The sequence below is a fragment of the Puntigrus tetrazona genome, chromosome 3 (assembly GCF_018831695.1).
Source record: "Puntigrus tetrazona isolate hp1 chromosome 3, ASM1883169v1, whole genome shotgun sequence".
Taxonomy (NCBI): domain Eukaryota; kingdom Metazoa; phylum Chordata; class Actinopteri; order Cypriniformes; family Cyprinidae; genus Puntigrus; species Puntigrus tetrazona.
This window is the reverse complement of record NC_056701.1, coordinates 1701829-1728019: the sequence shown is the minus strand read 5'-3', so window position 1 is coordinate 1728019 and position 26191 is coordinate 1701829. Positions and strand designations below refer to the sequence as shown.

Below are 26191 nucleotides of genomic sequence, written 5' to 3'. Positions count from 1 at the left end.
AGGGGCTATTTCCTCCTTTATGTTTTGAGGAGACATTAAATTTCTGCACCATCAGGATAATGAAAATAGTTCCTCCAAATATGCAAACTTAAGGTAAAAAGTACTAGGATCTAAAATGCTCCTTTGAGGAACTCCACAAGTAATAATATGCTTTATATGTTTACAGGGATGGGCGATTGTGTCTGTGACAATAAATTGCTGTACATAAAATAATTATCAAGACGGGTACCCACCATTATTTAAATACCCACTGTTAGTCTACACTTCCTTGAAATGCTACATAAACATATTAATTTTTAAAGCTTATTGAACTGAATAATAACAAGTCTTTTAATGCATTACTTTAATTAACATGAAGTCCATTCCAACATTCCAGTTCATCTCAAGTAAATTCAGATACAGTAGTATGCAATGATTAATAAAACTGATTAAACAACAATTCACTTATAATGCCACCTTTATAACTGTATAAAAGAAACATTTATAAACCCACAACCAGATTGACATCAGTGACAACTTAATTGCAATGGCATTAGATTATATGTATGTTAAATGATTCAGATTTTTATTCAAAGATGTTTTAAAAAAGAATCAAGACACTCATCATAAAGACAAACAACACCATCAGAGAAGCACTCAGAGAAGATGCCTTGGAGACCTTCACTTTGTCTTTGACCCACGTATCTGTGAACAGGGAATATAATGAAGTATGTAATGCATTCATGACAGAAATATTAACTTAAAATTAAATGAAATGTTTACCTGTGTTTCCTTCTGACAACATTAAAGGACCCATGGATATGGAAGAACTGTCATGAAAGTCCAGAGACCTGCGCTTTCTCCAGTGCTGCCCAGAGCTACAGTTCTGGAGAAGAAAGAAGTCCCTGTTCAATATAACTTAACCAAAATTTTTGTCTCCAGAAGAGGACATTAAAAACAAGCATTCCCAACATTAAACCTTATCACTGTGGGCTATAGTGATGATGATATATCCCTACCAGTATTTATATTATCGATCACTCAACAGGAGGTTGTCCGTGGCAGAATCTGAAACCTTTACATTTACATCAATATTGTAATCATCGCATCTCACCACTGAGCAGTGATTGCTTGACAGAAGGCAAAGGTGGACAGCACAGTGCAGGTAAAGCTTAGTGGAGTTTGCAGTGAAGATGAACATCTTGAAGGAGAAACGGCTGGAGGTTGAGACGCCGTTCTGGAGCAGCTCCACCGTGTCGTCATTTGGATTGGGACACCTGAGAATATGATAAATCAATGAATCTAATTATTTCATGCAAGACATTCTACACCAAAGTCGCCCTGTGCTTTAGTACAGAAATACTGAAAAGCAAAGTATCCCTAATAGGGATATGTTTAATTTTTAATCAGTTCAAAAGGTATTTTTTTTAATATTGTTTTACAGTGACTTAACACTTTTTGGAAAAGGAGCATTTCTTTACTCTGTGACGATGAGATCCCAACGGAGACTGTAATCAGGATCATTCACCGGTGTAGCCCAGCAAGTGTCTATCACCAGAGCAAACTGCCGGCTGTCAACCCCCTCGGCACGAACTTCCACGTGCATCTCCTGGTTGAGCTCTGCATCTACACCACCAGTGAAGGGCCGGGTAAACTTATCATCCTGAAATGGAATCATCCGAACCCGATACGTGCCTTCACCCGCTGGAAGGCTCTTGTGCACAATGCTGTTAAAATGACGGTTAGCTCTATGTTAGCATTACCCTGTTTTATTAATTAGCTCTCACACACAAATCTTTATTCACTGAAAATTTTGGCTTGTTTATAATAGTACATTTGAAATGCCTATTGACTCTCACCTCTCTAGTGGGTTGATTTCCACATTCATGGAAAGTGTTTGTGTTTGAGGATAAGCACAGCTGAAAGAAAGCTTCAAAACCTTCACTCTGCTGATGAGGCCTTCTGACCTCGGTGTTCCCAAAATGAAGTTATCATAGATGAAGTGGGTGCCATTGGCCTGTGGACCGTAAATAAATAAATGAATAATTACAATTTTGTTATATATGTAGTAACGACATAGGTACCACTTTATTTTTATGGTCCCTATTAAGTGTATTAGTAGAATATGATAAAGGAATGATCAAATTAAGGTGAAACCACTACATAACCCAATCAGTTGCATCAGTCAAGTAATTTTGAGTCAGCAATAAATGGTGGAGAATGCGGGCATGTGGTGGAGAATGCGGGCATGTGGTGGAGAATGTGGGCATGTGTTTTTTTATCATGAGCAACAGGTTATTTACACACATACAAAGTGGGCTGGTATATTTGTATAAGTGGTGCTCACAGCAGAGCCCAATAATTCAAGTGTAGCATAGCCATGGGCAAGGGTCTCCAACCCCTAGAGAGCCACCATCCTTCAGGCCTCAGCTCCAATCTCAACCAAATCAACCTAAACCAAATAATAAAGTTCAGGGCTTCTTGATGATTGCAGGCAGGTGTGATGGAGCAGGGTTAGAACTGAACTCTACAGGATTGGAGATGAGGGTTGGAGATCCCAAATGAGATCATATTAAATGAGGGGAATCTGGACATCAAGCTCCACACTGACTGGCTTTAATGCTTTGTTTTTGCAATGATTTGTTTTTGCAAAGGAAACAAAAAAAATAAAACACTGATATCCCTGAGGCCTTGATTCATCAGTGAGAGTTTGATCCACAATTTAAATGGTTTAATTGAATTACACATAAATTAATCTTACCACAAGGTTTGTTCCACAGATGTGCTCGTCGTTGTCAAAATGAAATTCCACTCTGCCATTCCTCACTGTTCCTCTGCAGCTGGGATCATTGAGATGTAAGATATCAGCCGAATAACCAGCCTCAAAGAGCTGACAGCGAGACACAGACATGGAGCCAGAGCTGCTTTCACAGGTTTCTGAGGAATCTGAAAGAAAGCATTACATTGCATTACAATATAAAATAATTGTAAAAAAACAAAAAGTAATTAAAATGTTACAAAATACTAACCAAAAAATTCAGATTGCTGTCCGTAATGGTTCGTGTTACACAAACAGCCATAAACACCATTTTTTTTCCCACAGTGTTCATCCTCAGAGCAGCTGAGTTCAGAACAGTGATCCATTTCACCTAGCAGGAGAAGTACAGATAAATTAAATGTAAGAAAAAAGAAAGAGAGACATAGTTAAATATTCTGAGGTCATTGTAGATCATTGCTCTAGATCCCTTAATGTATTTTATTCCCTAGTGAATTAGACATTGTTTCTTGGATTTCAATGTTGTTCAAATGATTATCCATCCACCTGACCAATAGAATTACTCTAGTGCAACTCGTACAGTACTTATTACTAGGAAGCAGCTATGGTACCATTGCTAAAATATTGTTTATAGTGTCATCGTTTCAAGGTGTTCTCCTTCAGCCACTGTCTTTGTACATCTTTGTACATCAATACATCTTTGTTTTTGATTATTTGCAAAGGTTTTTCAAGTTTGAGTAATAATATGTCTTCTATTGAAATACAGAACACCTAAACGATTTTAAGGTGATTGTTTATTTTTATACTAACGCATATGTATTTTGACAAAGAAGAATGCATTAAGGCTTTAGTATTATAAGCAGCTTGCTAGTTATCGCTGCTCTTATCCATTCTAGGTCGAACTAGCTACATTACCCAAAACCTAAATATAGCAAGTTAAACTGTATGCTACTTGGCATTCATCTTTTACATCAGTGGTTTTCACAGAAATTACGAGTGATATGAATTGATGTACAGAATAATATTGAGAGTTTGTGTAATTATAATGCATGTCCAAAAAGATGGTCATGAGAGTTGATGAAGTAAGAGAATACTTTACTAGTGGTTGGAGTAATGAATGCTGTTGTTGCTGGTGTTGATGTTGTTGTTGAAGAGGCTGCATTAAGCCTTGTGACATCTGATATCAGGAACAATCATTTTTATCAATAAAATGTTTAAATAAAATGAAGGTAAATAACTGAAATACACATTAGTAAATGCTCACCTGTGCAGTAAGCTCCACAGAATATTGGGTTGACAAACTCATAAACATAGTAATTTCCTGGACAGGCTTTGACTTGTATAGGGAGAGATCTGTAAGTACAGCAGCCAGTCCATCCGGAGCCACAGACCTGACGGGTCACCACTCCATCTTCCAGCCGCGGATGAGAGCCGTTGAGCCACATTGACATGTAAGTGCCACACATGTATTGATTAACGCATGATTCTGGCATCTGGGCACTCTGATCATTGTAGAACAGCCTGTACCAGCCCTCCTGGAAGCTGTCACACTTAAGATTGTTACCACTGTAAGAATTGTTTGTTGCTCTCCAAGCCTCATTCAGACTGTTATAGTTGTAGCATGGGTCAACACTTGGGGGGGTGAAACGTACTTTAATGAAAAAAATAGAGAACATAGAAAGAAAATATTACATACAACTGATTAATTTTTTCAAGATAATAATAATGTGAAAAACAATAAAGCCATGTTCACTGAAACTATAAAGATAGCGATATTAGTGTCCACACTATTAAATTATATTTCTGTTTATATTTCTGCTTTAAATTCTAATTTCAATTCTAAATTTAAGTAATAGAAAAATGATTGTACCTGCACAATATGTAGGAGCTGGGATTGAAAGAGAAGGTCTGGTAAGTTTGTATACAAAATAGTTCCCAGGACAAGCTTTGACTTGGATTGGGCTGGATCTGTAATAACTGCACTGCTCATTATGAGAGCCGTTAACGTCACGAGTAACAACTCCATCTTCTAGTCGAGGATGAGATCCAGCAAGCCACAGAGCACTATAACCTCCACATGTTGAGTAAGATACACACCATTCAGGCATCTGCGCACTGAGTCCATTAATAAAGAGTCGATACCAGCCATCCCAGTTTACATCTGTGTCATCGTAACTGTATCCATATCGATACCTGATGTTTCTCCAGTAGTCATTGAGTGTGGTGTAATTCATGCATGGGTCAAAATCTAAAAGTGAGAGATGACAAGATCAAAACAAACAGGGCATTTTTAATGAGGATATTCTTGAATGCAAACCTGAACAGCTCAAGCATAAATATCATGAGAATTTTGTTGAAACAATATTTTCATTTACAAATACTTATAAACAACTTACTCAGAGTGTTGTTGATTCTAGTGGTTATAGCTGGACTTACAGTGGAAATTGGCTGCGAAATGGTGCTAATATCTGAAAAAAGGATAATTCATGATTTGACTGAAACCACTTTAAGTAGTTGCAATGACTTCAAAAATGGTAAAAGCACCGTACTTGTACAGTATCCCGCACACCAATTGTTTGGCCTCACAAGTTCATAGACATAGTAATTTCCTGGACATGCTTTAACTCTGATTGGTCCTGTTTTGTATTCGCAGCACTGACTCCCATAATTCCCACAGATCTCTCTGACCACCACTCCATCCTGAATCCGAGGATGAGAACCGTTGAGCCACAGGCTCATCTGAGAGTTACATCTGTATGAGCTAACACAGGTCTCTGACAGCTGGATGTCCATTCCATAGTAGAAAAGCCGGTACCAGCCGTTCCAGGAGAAATAAATATCACAAATGTTATCTCCACTTTCATTGTTGGCTCTCCAGGGACGATCCAGAGACTTGTAGTTGTAGCAGGGATCACTGCTGATGCTTTGGAAAGCAACTGTCATGGAGTTTGCAAAAGTAATGTTAAAACATTGTCAGTACATTGAAGACAATTTACAAATAATTTACAATAAAGCCCTGTTCACACCAAAAACTATAAAGATAATGATGTGTCCAAACCATCAATGATATCTTTTGTTTCTGTCTCTACAATTAACCATTTAGATGTGTTCCTAAAGTGACTCTATTACAGTTTCAGTGAAATTGTCACATCTTTGGACTTTTGTTATTGTTTCTGTCTCGTGCCATGTGTTCAGTGTAACCTACCTTTAGTTAATTGTCTATCGTCTTCAGCTGTGTGTGATTAATTTAGTGATTTACCCTGTGTACTTAAGTCCTGTCTTTCTGCCTGCCTGCCTGTCTGTAATTATATTGTTTATTTTCATCTCTAAATGTGGATTAAAACGCTTTATTTTCATTTATATTAGTCGTGTGCTCTCCTGCTTATCACACCCATGACAGAAATACACAACATGTGCTATTAATTTGTTAACATGATGGATTAGTTAAAAAATCAGTAGTGACATGGTTAAACATTTACCATTATAAAATCTGATCCATTCTCCAAACTGTTATCTCTGTATTGCGGCATATAGAATATATTCATATGCAATTGTTCATATGCTAATTCATATACAAACATTCAAAACAAAGCAGGAGTATAAAAATATAGTGAAACAAAATATTGCACTAAAATGCTAAAATTCACATTATTTAGTATAATGTCTAAAACTTGTAACACTGGGCAGTCTATTACGTTCGCAAGCAGGAGTGACCACAAACTTCATCAGTGAGCACTTCACGACAGACTGTACCAAACTGTTTCTATGTTTGGACTGAAAAAGTCTTATTTTGAAATGTGTGCGTCTCCCATTGCTTCTCCTTAGGGGCGGCGTCAGCGATCCGAACAGTATTTCGTCAATCTCTGCCTCAGTCCTCCACTCTTCTGCACCCGATCCGCCCTGTCAATCTCTTTCCGTTCCCTTATTAACTCCTGCCCCCCTTGTTATATTGTGGTGTATTTAAAGTCTTGTTTGTGTCTCAGTCCGTGCTGAGAGCGAGGACTCTTTCAGAAATGACTCAAGGTCCAGCACATGCTTCCGTTGAGAATGCTCACGCAGAAGCGCATCGTGCGTACAACACCAGGATTGGTTTGCAGCAATATACCTGAAGGACACATATTTTCATGTCTCCATCCTTCCTTGCCACAAACTGTTTCTATGGTTCACGTTCAAAGGTCGAGCCTGGCAGTAAAAAAGTCCTCCCCTTCTGGGGCTCTGACTCCCTGTCTCTGCAGGGTCTTTACTTTTAGGATCCTCCTAGGACACCCCTTGTGCCCTCATGGGATCTCTCGGTTGTCCTTCAGGCCTTCAGAGAGGTCCCTTTGAGCTCTTTTAGTTAGTCAAGCTGAAGTTCTTGTCTGTCCCTGGATATGTGCCTATGGTTCCTACCATTCCTTTCGCGATCAGGTGGTGATCAGACATGTCATACAACTGTTCCAGGTCCTCGATTGAAGATCCTGCAAGAACTGCCCACGGAGGAAGCAGATCCAGCCTTGGCGTTGCTGTGTCCCATCAGAGCTCTACGCATATATGGGGACCACAACCGGAGCTTTAAAAGCTACAAGCAGCTTTTTGTCTGCCATGGGGGTTAGCAGAAAGGGAAGGCTGTCTCCAAACAGAAGTTGGCCCACTGGATAGTGGATGCCATCACCCTGGTATACCAGGCACTAGGTGAACTGCGCCCCCTAGGAGTGAGATTGCATTCTACTCGGAGTGTCGGCCTCGGGGATGGCCCCTCGCCTCCTCCTTTGTGTTGGTGCATGGTTCCTCCCTGGCAGACATTTGCATAGCTGTGTGCCGGGGCGAAACCAAACACCTTCACTAGGTACTACAGTCTTTGTGTAGAGCCAGTTTCTTCTTGTTGTTGGGTAATAGGTAATCAATGAGAAGAACTGGCCGGTATCACAATTGCTGCACCATTCTCCCCTCACCCTGGGAGGCGAGCACTGAGCCTTTTTTTCCTTCAGTAAGTTCTCCGGATGGCAAACCCTGGTAGGGCAGTCAGACTGGGCGGAGCAGTCTGATGCCAGGCCCAGTATTGGCACCGCTTCCCCCAATTCTGCTCATCCCCTGTACTGAGCTAGGTGCTCCATATATATTCTCCAGAGAGATCTTATATGTGTATTTTCCACGGCAAGGTTTCCTCTTGTGAACCCGTGTCTTCCCTTGGCAGAGTGGTTTTTTCCCTCTGTCTGTCTCTGCTGTCAGTTGTTCCTCTCCAGCCTCGGACAGGACCTGCCACAGAGATAAGTTGTATGCTTACTGCCCTCCTCTGGGGTCAGTCACCCACCCTGTGTCAGGATGTGGTCTCTGTAGCGTTCTTCCAGGAAGTTCCTCCCTATTTTTGTGCCAACAAATAGAAGAGATTAGCACCCTCTTTGAAGGTCGAAATCCCTTCTGTTAGAATTTCTAAATTCAGGAACAGCGGGTTGGCTACTCCAGTAGTCTTGGACTCACCTCTGGTCCCCATTGAGCACCTAGGTCAGCGTATTGCTCAGGTGCTGCCCCTCTGGGGCGATAAGAAGGTTAGAACCTTTGCATGGCTTAGTCTGGCACACGCTGCTTGCCAACTGTGGCAGTGTGATCAGGTAGTAACTAGTTCAGGTTGTGGAGTTTTCCAGTAGACCCCAGTCTGTCGTCACAACATAACTCGTAGTGACTGACAGACAGGTAACGTCTCGTTTACGTATGTAACCCTCGTTCCCTAATGGAGGGAATGGAGATGTTATGTCCCCTTCCCACAACCTCGAACCATCGCTGAGAGCTGAGACTTGGTTTCGGCTCCTCAGCAAATCTAATGATTGGTTACACCTGTAGCCTATTTATACCTGTGTGATGGGGAGGGGCTCAGTATCAAGATGGCGCCGTTGAGTTCGGCTGCCGTCACGACCGCTTCGGCAAAACTTTTTGTTTTTCTGTTAATTATTAGTATTTTGGATAGTCTGCGCGGTTTTCTTTATATAAGATGGCTATCACTAAATATGATCGAGCCACTCTTATATCTATTGGTGTACAATGCACCCAACTTTCGCCGTTTTTAAACCCGGACCCATGTTGGCCGAGCGAGATCCTGACGAAGACAAAAGGACGCGACCCGCACCGGCGTCCACGAGGGAAACGAGCCGGCGTCAGGAACAGGTTGAGGGCACGCTCACACCGCGCTCCCCTACCTAGTGTCCTGTTAGCCAACGTCCAGTCTCTGGAAAACAAGCTCGATGACCTCAGGGCAAGGATCAAGTTCCAGAGAGACATTCGGGACTGCAACCTCCTCTGCTTCACCGAGACATGGCTGAACCCAGCGGTACCGGACCACGCCATACAACCGGCTGAGTTTTTCTCTGTTTACCGCATGGACAGAACAATGGAGTCGGGGAAGACACGGGGAGGTGGAGTGTGTCTGATGGTCCGTTGTTCCTCTCTCACGCTCCTGCACACCAAACCTGGAACTTCTGACCATCAAATGTCGCCCTTTCTATCTTCCACGGGAATTCAGCTCGGTCATAGTCAGCGCCGTTTATATTCCACCTCAAGCGGACACGGACGCTGCAATATGGGATTTACACGACCACCTCACAACACACCAGTCACAGCACCGGGACGCCGCACTCATTGTGCTGGGGGATTTTAACAGTGCAAACCTCAAGCGCGCTCTGCCGAACTTTCACCAGCACATCACCTGCCCCACCAGGGGCAAAAGGACACTGGATCACTGCTACACACCCTTCAGAGACAGCTACAAGGCAAAATCATGCCCGCCGTTTGGTAAATCGGACCATGCCGCCATTTTCCTCGTACCTGTTTACAAACAGAGGCTGAAACAGGAAGCCCCGGTACAGAGGGAGGTGTCACGCTGGACTGACCATTCGGTGGCCGCTCTGCAGGACGCTTTGGATGACGCAGACTGGGCCATGTTCATGTGTAGCTCCGAGGACGTCAACGTGTTCACGGAAACGGTGGTGGGATTCATCGGGAAACTAGCGGATGACACGGTAGAGAAAACCGTCATCAGGACGTTTCCCAACCAGAAGCCGTGGGTAGACAAAACTATCCGCGACTCTCTGAGATCCCGCTCCGCAGCCTATAATACGGGGATTGTCACCGGGGATATGTCTGAATACAAGGCTGCGTCGTACAGCGTGCGCAGAGCGGTAAAGGAGGCAAAGGGGCGCTACGGGAGGAAACTTGAGTCACAGTTTCAACACACTGACTCTAGGAGCCTTTGGCAGGGACTGAGAAACATCACGGACTATAAAACGCCAACCTCCAGAGTGGAGAGCGCGGATGCTTCTCTGGCAGACGAGCTAAACACCTTTTATGCTCGTTTCGAGGCTGCAGCTAATCCCGCTAGCGGCATGATGAACAGCATGCACGCCGAGAGAGCCGGAGAGGAAATCGCGTTCACCATTTCAGAGCACGACGTAAGGAGGGCATTCAGGAGAGTGAACACCAGGAAGGCCGCAGGACCTGACGGCATCACAGGTCGGGTTCTGAGAGCCTGTGCTGACCAGCTAGCACCGGTGTTCACTGAGATATTTAAGCTCTCCCTGAAACAGTCTGTAGTCCCCTCGTGTTTCAAAGAGTCCATCATTGTTCCTGTGCCGAAGAAACCTCAACCATCTTGCCTAAATGATTACCGCCCTGTAGCTCTGACGTCTGTAGTGATGAAGTGCTTGAGAGACTCGTCAGAGACTTCATCACCTCATCACTACCGGACACACTGGACCCACTACAGTTTGCTTACCGCCAAAACCGGTCTACGGAGGATGCCATCACACACCTCCTCCACACAACCACAAGCCACCTGGATTTTAGGAAAGGGAACTATGTGAAAATGCTGTTCGTGGACTATAGTTCAGCGTTTAACACCATAGTTCCCTCCACGCTCACCTCGGTTGGAGGTCCTGGGACTCAGCCCATCCCTGCGTCACTGGATCACCAACTTCCTGACCGACAGACCACAAGCCGCACGGATGGGAAAACACACCTCATCCTCCCTCACTCTCAGCACTGGAGCCCCTCAGGGTTGTGTTCTGAGCCCCCTGCTGTACTCGCTGTACACACATGACTGTGTGGCCACTACAAACTCCACCACCATCATTAAATTTGCTGACGACACTGTCGTGGTGGGCCTGATCTCCAACAACGATGAGATGGCCTACCTTCAGGAGATCAACAACCTGGAGAGATGGTGTCAGGAGAACAATCTGCTCCTGAACGTCAGCAAAACAAAGGAGTTAATAGTGGACTTCAGCATGAAGCAGGTGCGCTCTTACCATCCCATCAAGATCGACGGGACCCCAGTGGAGAGAGTGGACAGTTACCGGTACCTGGGTGTTCACATCACGCAGGACCTGTCTTGGTCCTGTCACATCAACACCCTGGTGAAGAAGGCCCGGCAGCGTCTATACCATCTGAGGCGCTTTAAGGGACTTCAGACTCCCATCTCAGGTGCTCAGGAACTTTTACACCTGCACCATCAAGAGTGTCCTGACAGGAAACATCACCTCCTGGTTTGGAAACAGCACCATGCAGGACAGGCGAGCCCTTCAGAAGGTGGTGCGGTCAGCTGAGCTCCCTGTGCTGCAGCACATCTACAACAAGCGGTGCTGTACCAGGGCCAGGAAGATCGTGGAAGACCTCAGCCATCCCAACAATGGACTCTTTTCTCTGCTGCGTTCAGGAAAGCGCTTTCGTTCCCTGAAGGCAAACACAGAGAGAATGAGGAGGAGCTTCTTCCCGCCGGCCATTCGAGTCTGAACCAGAGAACACCCAGCACCTAATTACCGGGATTCCCATGTTCACCCCTCTTTCCCAGATACTCGCCACTTACTTTGGACAATTGCACTAGCCACTTTGCACTGGACATTGCACAGCCACTTTTACATTTTACACTTTATATTTTATATTCTACACTTTATTTACACTTTATTCTTTATACTTTGCACACTTCTTTTTATACATATTTTTATACATATTCTTTTATATTTTATATTTATATATATTTAAATTCTGTTTTCTTTTTTGATGCTGGACGGTTGTAAACAACATTTCACTGCATGTCGTACCATGTATGTATGTGTATGTGACAAATAAAATTTGAATTTTGAATTTGAATTTGAGGATTAGTTAACCACTTGCGTTTTCTCTTATCAGAGCTAATAAGGGCTCCAAACAAGACCCCAGTCTGTCGTCACAACATAACGTCTCCGTCCCCTCCATCAGGGAACGAGGGTGACATAAATAACCAAGACGTTTCCCTGTGCCTTCATCAGCACAGTTGCAGTGTGGACTCTGCTATTGTTCAATACTGAGAACAATTTTTAAATTTATCGTTATCATCCTTGGTGTGAATGCACAATAAGCATATAAATACAAGTTATAGAATATGGAAAAATGATTGTACCTGCACAATATGTAGGAGCTGGGATTGAAAGAGAAGGTCTGGTAAGTTTGTATACAAAATAGTTCCCAGGACAAGCTTTGACTTGGATTGGGCTGGATCTGTAATAACTGCACTTCTCATTACGAGAGCCATAAACGTCACGAGTAACAACTCCATCTTCTACTCGAGGATGAGATCCAGCAAGCCACAGAGCACTATAACCTCCACATGTCGCATAAGACACACACCATTCATTCATCTGCGCACTGAGTCCATTAATAAAGAGTCGATACCAGCCATCCCAGTTTACATCTGTGTCATCGTAATTGTATCCATATCCATCCCTGACGTTTCTCCAGTAGTCATTGAGCCTGCTGTAATTCATGCATGGGTCAAAATCTAAAAGTGAGAGATGACAAGATCAAAACAAACAAGACATTTTTAACGAGAACGTTCTTGAGTGCAAACCTGAACAGCTCAAACATAAATATCATGAGATTCCTAGACCATTCATACTTGACTGTGTATTAGAAATGCTACATGTTAAATGACAAACTTACTCAGAGAGTTGTCAATTCTAGTGGTTATAGCTGGACTTACAGTGGAAATTGGCTGAGAAATGGTGCTAATATCTGAAAAAAGGATAATTCATGATTTGACTGACATCACTTTAAGTAGTTGCAATGACTTCAAAAACGGTAAAAAAATAAAAAAATAAATAAAAACGTACTTGTACAGTATCCCGCACACCAACTGTTTGGCCTCACAAGTTCATAGACATAGTAATTTCCTGGACATGCTTTAACTCTGATTGGTCCTGTTTTGTAATCACAGCATTGACTTCCAGAAGTCCCACAGACCTGTCTGACCACCACTCCATCCTGAATACGAGGATGAGAACCGTTGAGCCACAGAGTAATCTGAGAGTTACATCTGTATGAGCTAACACAGGTCTCTGACAGCTGGATGTCCATTCCATGGTAGAAAAGCCGGTACCAGCCGTTCCAGGAGAAATAAAGATCACAAATGTAATCTCCACTTTCATTGTTGGCTCTCCAGGGACGATCTAGAGACTTGTAGTTGTAGCAGGGATCACTGCTGATGGTTTGGAAAGCAACTGTCATGGAGTTTGCAAAAGTAATGTTAAATACAATTACAATGAAGAAAATTTAGAGTATTGTAAAAACACAAAATAATCAAGGTAATTTAGCAGTGTGTGGTCTGACCAAAACGACTCGAGTATATATTGAGGATGCGCCCTGGTCACATGCTGCTATGTGTCATCTGTGTCTGTTAATGGAAGAATATTCCTAACTATTTTGAAAAGGAAGTGCAGTCAGGGTGCTGTCAGGGTACTCTCCGCTGTTTGTTTGCTTATGTATCTCAGTCAGTGCGAACAGTAAAGATCTTCAGGCAGGTTATGCTCTCTATCAAAAGGAAATTCTAAGCGGCCATGTATTTGTTTTAACCTTTTTTTTTAATCTGAGTTTAACAAATGAGTTGTTCTCTCAGTTACACAGCTGCACCAGTAGGTGGCAGTATAGCACTACTCATGGGGAGTTTTACACAGTATCAACCATACTTTACTGCCCTGTAGACAAGGGCCTTGTTCAATTTATGCAGCTCAATAGAATAGAATCCCAATATAAACCTTTGCAGAAATTCTAATAGTTCTCATTAAAATACTGCTACGAACAATTTTAGCTTTTTCCATTAAAACCACTTTTTGTAGCGTATTTTGGGCGTTTTTCCAATAGGACTTAACCTTTATTTTTTTTCTAGTTTAATTATAGTATTCCAATAAAATTACCATTATATCTATTAAATCAATTACATTTGTATTGTGTTTTGGGCGGGGTTCTATTGTTTTAAACTTAAAAATGTTACAATAACATTAGTGATGTAAATATGATATAAATATGATAAATGAATGTGATCATTTTGCTGTTACATTATTACTGCTGCACGACTCCAGTTTCTCAAGTATTTGTGACACGCATCTTTGTATCTTTTTTTGGTAATAGATGTATATTAATAAACATTAATAAGCCTGTGTGTATAATTTAGTTCAGTGATGTTATGCAGTGTAGCCTTGTTAAAAATATAATGCCAAGAAGGTTGTTCACAGGTTGTTATAAAGTTGTTATAAATGTGAGCTCTTGACTGTTTAAAGATATAAAACGATCTAATTGATAGAGCATTGATTTTTCGTATTGACTTTAGTTCACCTGCGCAGTACACAGGCCTAGGATCGGCGCGCTGGGTTTGACAAGTTCATAGACGTAGTAATCTCCGGGACAAGCTTTGACTCGAATGGAGTTGGATTTGTAGCTGCCACAAGAGGAAGACGAGCCCTGCCAGGTTCCCAGCACTTCACGGGTCACCACTCCATCGGCCGGTCCGGGATGAGAACCATTGAGAAACAGTCCGGTTTCACGGTGCACTGAGTGTTACTCACACACCCACTCGGACACCTGAGCGCTGAGTCCTCTCAGATACAGCCGATACCAGCCCCTCCATTCAACAAGAGCGTCGTTACTCGAAGGCATGTAGTAGTTCGTCTGCATGTCTCTCCAGTATTCATCCAGAGTGGTGTAGTTACTGCAGGGATCAGAGCTGGAGGCTGTAGGACCTGAGGCCAAAAGATAACAACATTGTCGAAAGAAGGTTCTTGTAACATTGGCATTTGTACATGTCTCGGCGAATCGATATTGGTTCGTCTCTCATCGTGTGTTATTTATGAACATCCACCTAACATTTTACCATTTAAAACTGAGCCGGATGCTTAACTTGGAGGAAAGAGGTGGAGAAAAATGTGAGAAAGTCGGTCATTGGTTCATCGATATTGAAAAGCTGGATAAACTGACTGCAAACGTATCATCTGCACTCCTCTCTCCCTAATTAGTGAGCGTTTTCTGAGAAGCACACCTGAGAAGTTTTCTCCAGCGCAGAAAAGATTTATTGCACAAAGTCGCATATCGATAGAAATACTGTTGGTATAAAAACTTCAGCAAAGTGTTATAAATTCAAAAGCTTGTGACAAGAAGTGCATTGATCAGACACCTTTCTAGATAGTGCTTACACTAAAACAAAGTGTCGATCTGATCGTTTCTCAAAGCACTAAAGCAGCTTTGAATAAAATAATCTGCATAATGCCTAAAACGTAAATGCTTAATACAATAAACTGAATATAAAATCCTTTCGAAAGCATTACATATTTATCTTTAAAAGTATTGCTGTAGATGTCATTCTAGTTAGCCTGCTGTTCCTCCTCTGTCCACCAGGAGAAGATAGGTCTCCTGTTCTTCTGTTAGCTGAGACTGAGGTGGGCGTTTCTGAATTCGGGGGTGTTTTCATACTGCTGGGTGTTTCTAAATCATGCAATCGCAATAATCGCCCTGACCTAACCATCTGGTAACTCCCATTACTCTCCTGCAGAGACCTCAAGTGCGTTCGGTGCTGCGGCGAGCTATCATCGAAGTATCGCGAGAGCGATCAAAACGAGCATTTAAAGCATCGGCTGTCGAACGCTCTCGCGAGACTTTGCTGTCACACACCGCTTCAAGTCAAACACACCTCTAGACAAGTTTCAGTCAGGACTTAACTCCACATATGTCATGTTTATCGTTATCATCTCATGTAATTGTATGCCGGATAGTAAAAGTGAAATAAATGACAAACATAATAATGATAATTAATAACAGTAATAAAAATAGTATTCACTGTCAATTCTGAATAAGAATGTATAAGAGCAACTGTCGATTGAGAAATAAAATACAAAACTATATATATATATATATATATATATATATATATATATATATATATATATATATATATATATATATAAGGAGTTCATTTTATATATATTTATATATATTCATCTTACTATGATGAAAAGTTTGTACTAAAAGCAACAACAAAAATCTGTAGCTGGTTGCCTTAAACATTTCAGTTCTATCAACTTTTGATATTTTACAGCACTGAAAAAATCATATTGAAAAGTTTGAGATTTTTGACTTTTTCCCAACTTTTATGCAACACGAAAAAAATAAGAAAACCCGAAAACCTCCTACAAAAATCTGCTCAAACTTTAGTTTCGGTCTTTACAGTGTAAATGAATTTCTGCTTTAACTCGGTCTGCACCCTTAATGTATATCAGCCTGCTCTCCGAGAGGCTTTAATTCAGAAGAATAATAATGCAATACTGTCCATCGCTTCAATGACCTGCAGATCCTTTCTGACGAAAACGACCGAATCTGAAACACTCACCACGAATCAACAGCAGCAGCGACACAGAGATCAGAAACCTCATCCTGCACACAGTCTCTTCAGTCTCTCGCTGTATTACGCTGTTTATTGCAGGAGCAACACAAGTTAGGACATTTACATGTATTTATATGAAAATGAATGTAGTGATATTAATGAAATGAAGAGATGTACCTGAGCTGAGATGCTGCAGATTCGGTCTCTCTCTTCAGCAGCTGAATGCAGTGATGCTGAACTGAAACTTCTCATCAGCTTTATTAGAAGTGGGTGGACTGACATTTGAACTGGGAGCAGTCTCTAAACATCTTAAACCAGTTTGTGAACAAGATAAATGAAACGAAAGTTTTATACAATGAATGCTTTGGAACAATACAGACTGTTTCCAAGCGGCTTCTACTCAAAATGAAAGCGCTTCAGTCAAGGGCATAACTACAAAAGTGCATTTTCTTTCTGATCTGGCTCTCTAAATTTAATTTAAATTTAATTTTTAAATTTAATTTTGGCATAATACTCAACAATCAATAATACACTTAAAGTGTTTTGTAGTTTCCTCATTGCAGACACAATGAATGCAATAAATTCTCATTAATGTATTAAGAGCAAACAATTAACAATAGTATTATATATATATATATATATATATATATATATATATATATATATATATATATATAGTTTTGATTTAAACTCTCTATACATTTAATACATTGTAAATTCACATAAATGAAATATTTTGTAGCTTATTGCATTGAATCTACAGCGACCTTCCTAAATAAAAAAGCTTTATAATGGCATAAAGGTTCAAATGGGGTAAAATAATATAAATGAATACAATTATAAATGTGTCCTCTGGCTGACAGGGTGTTTCTTGTTCGTTTGGTCAAACTTGACGGTCAGCATTGCCAGCAGTTTAATACATTGCTAAGATTCCTTCAGTTTTTGCATAATACACACCTGTATAGGTGGTGACTGACAAGAAACGCAATTAATTAACCGGCCTGCTTGGTGGCTTGGGTTTTGTTTGAAAACACGTCTTTTTCTTTCGGTTTTGGCCACACTGACACTGTGTTTTGTGCTCAAGAACCTCAAAGCGTAATGTGCAAAACACGTTCTGAGCCAAAACCTAGATATTTTAGGCAATATAGGAATCCTGGCCAGGAAAATGTCTCTTATAGTCACCCTAACTCAACTTAACACCTAAAGCAACCGTAAAACAACGTGAACACGACTCAAAAACTGTGAAACAATTTGATTATTCGTGCCCTAGTGCATGATGGGAAAAGCGGGATCATAAATTTGATATTTATTTAAAGAATAGTTGCAAACAGACAATTCCAAGTAAATTATACGAACAAATTCAAACTTTAATTTATACAAGCTTAAATTGAGTCCTTTAATGTTTTAATTCCTGCCTGAACTAAATTATTTCACATAGAAATGACACTAGTTTTTATGTAAAATCGTAAAATCCTTCCTGAAACGGGTCGGTTTTGTACACAGCTCTAAAAAAGTGAGGTGTGCTCTGATTGGCCAGTCATCCAGTGCGTCCGTGAGCACGTAATAAAGTGTCCCTTACCTCATGTGACGTCGTGTCCCGGGATGATGATGCAAAAACAATAAACCCCCTCGTCAACAAAGCATTTGTATCGGCATAATTACTGATTATAATGACGTGGTACTGCATCACACCTTCTAAACATAACACCAGGACAAACAACAAGTACTACGCCGCTCAAACATCCTGTTTAAATAGTCATCCTTTTCAGGTTGTGAGTCAGAAGAGCCAGACTGTCCTTGCGAGGTCGGAGTAACAGTCTCTGCTCTGTGGGAATCGGTTCTCTTAAACACACCTTAAACGCTGATTTCTAGCTATGTCCTCTTTTGGAAGCACAAAGAACTTGACTTTCATAAGAAACACGGCGTCTCGGAACATGGCGCGCCCGTAGTGCGACACTAGCGAGAATAATAGCTCCGCCTTCTTTCTTTGTGTGAACATCTGAGCGGTGTTTATACAGGTCTTATATGAGCACTAACAGCTTTAACACTCCAGAGAGGAAGGGAACGTAAAATCGCATCACATTCAATAGTAATAACGTTTCGCGAAGTGACAAAGTCGAAGAATCTCACTGAGCCCTAACATTTATGTTCACGCGAAATCCTGGAATATTATTTTTGCGCGTTTTTCATTTCGTCGTTTCATTCTTTTGATTTGATCACGGCACAAAAAGGCCCTACAGTTAGTTGTGAGGCACTTTTGCAAAAGTCTTTAGATAAATAGGTTGAGATGAAGTTGTTGATTGCCAGCCCAGCCCTCAAGATGCATGCGTTTGTTTCATTTATGTTCTTGCAAACTTAAAATGCTTTAGGCTACGAAAATGTTTGAAATGTTTTAATATTTTTGAAAAATAAAAAACAAAAATGCCGAAGTCTGCGACTAACAACACATCGTTAGAAATACTAGTCACTCAATTATCATCCATCGACCTCAAATATGACTTATCAATTGAAATATGTGAGTATTAGCCACTTTCCACGGCCGCTCAATCTAATGTTAACCTAGAGATATGTGTGCTGTTGAAGAGTGTGGAGCGTGAAGAGACAGAACTTGCTGCTCATTTTTGGTCAAACAGATACGAGTAACACGTCTTTCTAATCTGTAAAGACTACATTTAATAATAAAATAAAAGATTGTTAGTCGGATACAGCCCTAAAAATATGTTTGGATTGTCTTTTTATTCACTAAAGCAAAATTCAAAATTACAAAATACTGTACAAAAAATACTCTACCTATACTGCTACAGTACACTACTGTAAGTCCATAATACGGTAATATACTGGCAGCCATGTTGGGAAAATGTAAACAGTGAAATCTATCATTAACGTCGATGATCTTGAGCAGAACAGAAAGAGCAGATTCGACTGTTTCTCAGTTACTTCTCGATTAAATATGAATATTTCAAAACGTTTTTCAAAAAAGCGACGTTTCAGACTAAATAATGCTGCGTCGGCATCCCATGCGAGCATCTTTGGGCACGAAGCGCAATATCTTTCAATCTCACCGCATCGCAATCGTGTTTATCAGTGGAAACTATTTTGATTTGGCTGTTGATTTGAATCTGTGTTTGCCCTGCAATCTCTGTGAAACAGTTCTGATCACACCTTCTCAAGATCAGTGCACTTCGGGGTTATGTCCGCTGCGTCTTTTCAGACTCCTATGACTAGTGCTTCTGCCAAACACACACAAGAGAATGGTTCTGTCTTATATGTGTATAATGGGACTGGGTTGCTCCAAAGCGACAAAAGGGCCGTTTGACTCTGTTTCCAAGGACTTGGGAGTATAAAAAAGTCAGTCTGTTATTTTAAGCATCTGATTCAGACAGGAAACACAAGACCAAACGCGACAGTAAACACCATTGCAGTGATGATAAATACACGCAATGTCTTACCAGTCGGGCAGCAGCTGTACTCGGCACGTGCAGAAGCCCCGCCCACCCAGTGTACGCGCGTGCTAGATTCACGTGTGAAGGCATGAACTCAACTCTGGGGTGGAAAATTACAACTCCACTAGTACATTAACGCGCTTCTCGTCGTTGATAGATACAATTTAAAGCGCCAAGACGCTGACTTAAACGTGCTTCGTGGGTATTACGTGGTCCCGGGATATGTTTGAATGCAGAAAACAATTTAATATCATTTGCCGTTTTCGGATGCATTAACAGTGAAGCCAAATGTTTAGTGTATTTAACATGTTTCGGGTCTTATGTTTACGGGACAAAGAGGATCGTTCGCCTCAATCCGCTCATTGTTGTAGAACTGGAAGAAGCGGATTAACCGTTGACCAATCACAGAGCGAGAATCAGTCACGGGCTCTTTAAGAACTCTACCAGTACACGCCCCGCCTGTTTAAATATTCATGAGGTAACCAATCAGCGCTCTGAGTCCTGCGCTCTTCATGAATATGTGAGCGCCCAGCGCAGTAAGCAGGAGTGGATCGCCGTACGGTGTTGTTTTGGCTGTATTTCCTCAAACAGAAACGACAGGATTTAACGGACGCGAGCGACTTTTCAGCGTTTTTCCCAGATAACAGCGCGGAGAATAACGATGCCCGGACAGGCGTCGGTGACGGTGCCCGCGGGTGCGCAGAAGTCGTCCGCTTTTGTTTTGAAGAAGATTATGAATATCCCCCCGCCAAACATACTGGAGGACCAGGACGACGGTGAGAGCCGTTAACCTGCCAAAAAGCGAATACCGTGGAAACCGTGTCCGTGGTCGCGCGCTCGGCTTCACCTCCGCTGCCGCGCGCTGATTGGTCGCTCAAAAGAACAGAAAGTTCCCTCAGAAACGTGCCGCTTCACCCTCGACGTCGAGCTGCGAAAATATAGATAGTCTCGTGTTTTAAATGCCAGTTTTCGATGATATCGCGATAAAACGCTCCGGGCGACGACTTGGCGTTCAATAAATTGTGTTTAGTGCTAACACACGCCGAATGGCTAACATGCTAAAAACAACGTGTCAAATTATCTTATCAGAGATGATAAAGTACCACATAGTGGCTTTTTTCATTTGAGCATATACCGTGAGGAAGTGCCACGTTGTTTTTTTGTTGAGGAACCTTTGTACACCAGTCAGCACCATTGTTGTGTTTACCGTCAATGTAATACATTTTGACCTAACGTTAGTGTTTTTCTCGGGATCTGTAGATTTGATCGTTGTGTTCTTGCATGCTGGGGTTTACGACAGTCTTTTGGCTGTTGTTCACATTTTGTGGATGTGACGTGTCTGTTTTGTGGTTTTGCCATGGTAACAATTATGCAAATTAACCAAATAGAACTAACCATACAAACCACACTAACCATGGTGCTAAAACTTGCCAAAAAAACACAGCAAAACCGTGTTTGATAAAGACCCACATCAGGGCACCTGTTAAACATTTAGTCATCTCGTTAGTGTCCTTTCTGACCTTTAGACTGATAACTAATGTGGCTGGTTACTGATATCAGACTAATGCTTTTTACTGTAAAGTTGGAAGTCCAAAGGTCCGCTTTTCACAAAACCTGATGTTCGCATCAAAATCAAGAGTCTATTTATTGATTCGTTGCATTGTGACAACGACGCATTTATAATTATCTGTTCCATTTTGCACGCATGCTATGTAAACACCAACACTTTTAATGCATCGCTTTGGTTTTATTCATGAAGGACGTGTCTTTGGCGTTTGACCGAAGTGTGGTTTGTTCTCGCACAGACATCGAGAAGGAGAAACAGGGTTCGATCGGCGATGGGGCGTCCGCCGGCGGCGGGTCGGGCGGCACGGGGGGCGTCTCGGCCTCTCTCACCCCCGCCATCTGGGACAAGACCATCCCGTATGACGGCGAGACCTTCCACCTGGAGTACATGGACCTGGACGAGTTCCTGCTGGAGAACGAGATCCCCATCACGCTGGAGGAGGAGGAGGAGGAGCCGGGCAAGTGTCCCGAGGTGGAGGAGCGAGACGGAGAGACGCAGGACTCGTCCGATGAGCCGGCGGCCGTCCCGCAGATGCCCGAGGACGAGGACGAGCCTGAGGACGAGCCGCTCGCTCTGGCCAAACCAGGTATTGCGCGACACCGGCCCTCTAAACAGCGTAGCATGTTTGAACGACTTTAGAGTAGCTTTACGAATGCTGCTGTTGGTTTCTGATGGTGTGAGGGTTTAAAGCCAAACCGTAGACATGCTAGCTCACGGTCAGAAACGTAGCCTTGTCCTCACGGGCATGCCATTCGTCTTAAATTCTGCGCGGTGTTAGTACGTTTAAATCCTATTAGGGCGGATAGTGTGCACACTGGTGTGCAGGGATAATATCGTTAAAATGAGGTTAACACCGTGCACCGGTAATAAAATTGTGGAGCTTTTCGTCACCTTTGTTTTCATTTTGCATGGAAAAGGAACAGAACGGGATGCGTCTCAGATCGAAATTTAAGTCTTAAATTTGTCCAGAAGTGAGGAATAGTTGCACTCGACGAATTAATAAACAAACAAGCTGACGGAAAGCGCACTTCAGATTAAAAAAACATTTCGCCCATTCAGCTAAACCAGCAGAGAAACACGAGCTTGGTAGTTGCTGCGAGCTGCTGGCTGAACGTTCCTCACGGCCGTTGTTTCTCTGCTCGCTTCGGTTTTATTATACATCGCTCCGTTTTTATCCTCCAGAGCCCAAAGTGGCCCCCGAGCGCACGAGTCCCGCTCCCGTCAGCCCCGAGGAGATCGAGGTGACCGTGTCCTTCCAGCCGGACCCCACGGATCTGGTCCTGTCCAGCGTCCCCGGAGGAGAGCTCTTCAACCCGCGGAAGCACCGCTTCTCTGAGGACGAGCTCAAACCGCAGCCCATGATCAAAAAGGCCAAGAAAGTGTTCGTTCCTGAAGATGCCAAGGTGAGACCGGAAGCGGTGAAGGTCTGCAAACCTCGTGACGCGCTTGAACGCGCGCTAGCCGTCCAGGGAATATATCTCGATGCATTTGAGATACAAGCTAGCGTGCTGTTATTTAGCATTAGCGTACTGTACTATTGTTTCTTAACTTCTGATTGGTCCAACAGCAGGTTTTCGCAATCCATGGTGTGTACGTTATGTGAGTTTTTCAGTAAAAAATTTAGATAATCACTTTAACGTCACGTTTAATGTCACAAATTGATGGGATAATACTACACTAGCCATTTGGTGCTAATATGAATCATATTACCTTTTTGATTTGACTTATGGTTCACTATAGGACATAAATGAGGAAATGAGGAACAGTTTACCAAAGACTGAAAAAATAAATACTTTGGGAACCACGGCTGCTGGAAAAAGGACAGGATTTAACGTGTGATAGCTAGTGTCTCATAATACAGGACTCTGATGATGGTGTGTTTTTGCTGATGTTACGAATTAAATCGGTAACGAGATGTTATTTCCGCAGGATGAGAAGTACTGGTCGCGGAGGAAGAAGAACAACGTGGCGGCGAAGCGCTCTCGCGACGCCCGGCGCCTGAAAGAGAACCAGATCGCCGTGCGCGCCTCCTTCCTGGAGCGGGAAAACGCCGCGCTGCGACAGGAAGTGGCCGAGCTGCGCAAAGACTGCGGCCGCTGCAAGAAGATCATGTCGCTGTACGAAGCCAAATACGGCTCGCTGTGAGGGACGCGCTTCGCCCCGACACGCATCAGTCTCCCTTATAATTCACACCGCAGTTACACGGCCGGGGATTGTGGGTAATGCGGCGCCGCGCGGGGGGAAGCGGACGAGAGCGACGCGAGCGCGTGTTTATTCAGGAGGACGTTTTAAGGGTCTGGACGACGCAAAACACACGACAACACAGCATAACCTTTGACCTCTGACCTCCTCATACCTCATCCTGCCCTCTCCACGACCCCCACGCGACCCGAGCAGCGAGTTTTTAGAGGTTCATTCAGTATGAAGACGAGATAATGCGGCCGACTGGAAAAATCGTGGGCGGACGGCGGGTTAGCGTTCACCCCGAGAGCGTTTCGTCGCGAAAAACGCGACTTTTTGACTGTTTTCGGCTACTTTTTAACCCGTTTCGTCCTTTTTTTTGCACTTTGTCTGTGTTCGAGTTTTTTTTGTATAAAACAAGCGCATGACCCTCGACACGAAGCAGGCGTTTTCTTCGCTCTGCGACATCGAGAGCACTTCTAGGGTAGGCGCGGATCGGAGAGTGGCGGTTCGCGAAGATTCGGAAGAAAGGCGCGTCTGTAAATACACGCTTGTGTCCGTCCACTAGTGTCGCTGTTCTTCCGGGATGACCTTACCGTGTAAAAAGCGATATATTTCTATCGTGCAGATTTTTAACACACGTTCAAACGCATCTTCACGGCAGTCAACTGGACGATTCATTTAAGGCGAGTCTAACGACTGGTTTGTTTTCAGGGTTTAATCCAGGCAATAATGTGCGATTCATCTTTACCTCAGATTAGAGATTTCTAACGAGCGTCTTATTTTTCTTTAATAATTTTAAACAAATTTTTTAGTCGGGCAGCTCAGCATTACTTAAAAGAAAAGGGTAACAAATTTCTCCGTAAATGTTTTTTTTTTTGTTCTTACCAATGATGCATTCATTATCGCATTTTTAACGAATTATTAAAGTAATAATAATGCATTTTTAGATACATTTTTGCATTGGTAAAAGCATTGTGGCGTGAGCATGATTTGTTTGAGTCCTCTAGTAGAAGCAGCTTTAGCATCGCTAGAGTATTGTTGTTGTTTTTCATGGGTTTTCAAATTTAGTTTTCTTTTTTTAAATGGTGGAAAATAATAATGTGCTTCCAGTGTTTATGGATTTTAGTAGTCTAATTGCCGTTTTAAATAAATTTAACTTTTTTTATATATTTCTTTTTCTCATTTTCTCTCTTTATAGTTTTTTTTATAATAAATGTTACACACACACACACACACAGACATATATGTACATATATATATATATACGCATAGTTTTAATTTTTGCATTTTACGATCTCGTGTCATACGTCATCAGGATTGTTTCTGTAAAACGGGTTTCTAGCACTTACAGGCGAATCTCTTGTAAATTGATGAGTTGTTAGTGCATGCTGTTGTCATGGTGACATTGTGCAGTGGGCGTGTCCTTCTCTTCCACGTATAAATATGTAATTTTTTTTTAATTTGGTTTTGTTGTTAAACTTTCTACTCCTGTATGATTTCTTTCTACGAACCAAACGAGACTTTGACGTCGATCACTGTGCTCCAGATGAAGGATGAAGTTTGTTTTTATAGGGCCATTTTGTGATTCAACCCGATTCGAGACGTTGGCCTTTTGTTTGTTTTTTTTAATTATTAATCTGTCATATAAACTCCAGACGTTCGAGTTCCGCGTTGGAAAACGAAAATGTAGCATTTCTTTTGTCTTTAATAAAACGCGTGACTTTCAATATACGGACAAACATGTTTTTTGAAGAGTCCTGTTTTTTTATGAAGTCGTTCTCCTTCGGTGTAACGCGGTATGTCGTGACTGTATCCTGTATCTTGCGTATTAATAAAGTCAGATATCAGTGATTTGACCTTGCTGAGGTTGTGACGGATCTGTGCTGTGATTGGCTGCCGCTGATGACGTCACGGAGACGATCAGCGACCAGAGACGCTGCACACCTGAACAGCACTGAACATATGCATCTGCTTTAATGCACTTTTGTCTGTACGGCGTCCTCTGGATGTGTGTGCGCGCGCGTGTGTGTGTGTGTGTGTGTGTGTGTGTGTGTGTGTGTGTGTGTGTGTGTGTGTGTGTGTGTTTACCTCCATTGTGTCGGTTCATTGTTATCCTCAGTCTGAGGTTACGTAACAATCATCCTCGCGATCGAGTGTCGTTACATAACATCTGTTTCAGAGACGCACACCGATCTGAATGTGTGTGAAGAGAAAGAGTCAAATCACACAGAAAACACACGCAACCTGAAAATGACCCGTATGTTTCAAAGACTTATTAACATATATTTTTAGTAATCGGTTACTAACTGTAATACATTGCAAGACAATACATTTATTTAAAAAGTAACTAATCTGTGTATTTTCGTCATCATGTAAAATATGTCATGCTAATTTTCTTTTGGCAATATTTTATTCCTTTTATTTATAAAAGCCCTAAAAAGTCAATTTCTTAATTCGACAACGTTAAATTATTTAAACTTTTTTCAACTCCGTTACCAAATCAAATTTTCGTTTTAAATTGATGGAATTCTCTCAGAATACGGTTACAGGAAATGATGTCACTTATTGATCAGGTCGGAAGCACTGAAGTGTCT

At 42.1% G+C, this 26191-nt stretch overlaps 2 protein-coding genes across 2 annotated transcripts; one reads left to right on the top strand and one right to left on the bottom strand.

The window, feature by feature from the left end:
- Positions 1-326: 326 nt before the first annotated feature.
- Positions 327-16725, bottom strand: LOC122329718. Its single transcript, XM_043226184.1, is given in 19 exon segments — positions 327-684; positions 763-865; positions 1094-1256; positions 1461-1706; positions 1839-1996; positions 2741-2925; positions 3009-3128; positions 3855-3932; positions 4020-4406; positions 4626-5003; positions 5152-5223; positions 5305-5691; positions 12159-12536; positions 12698-12769; positions 12868-13254; positions 14366-14386; positions 14389-14769; positions 16410-16489; positions 16581-16725. Coding segments are annotated over 18 exon segments (3663 nt in total). The 5' UTR covers positions 16453-16489; positions 16581-16725; the 3' UTR covers positions 327-580.
- Positions 16726-20375: 3650 nt separating this feature from the next.
- tefb (TEF transcription factor, PAR bZIP family member b) lies at positions 20376-25453 on the top strand. Its single transcript, XM_043227313.1, has 4 exons — positions 20376-20622; positions 21652-21999; positions 22596-22816; positions 23343-25453. Exons 1-4 carry the CDS (start codon positions 20508-20510, stop codon positions 23556-23558), a joined length of 900 nt encoding a protein of 299 aa, XP_043083248.1. The 5' UTR covers positions 20376-20507; the 3' UTR covers positions 23559-25453.
- The last annotated feature ends 738 nt before the right edge of the window (positions 25454-26191 follow it).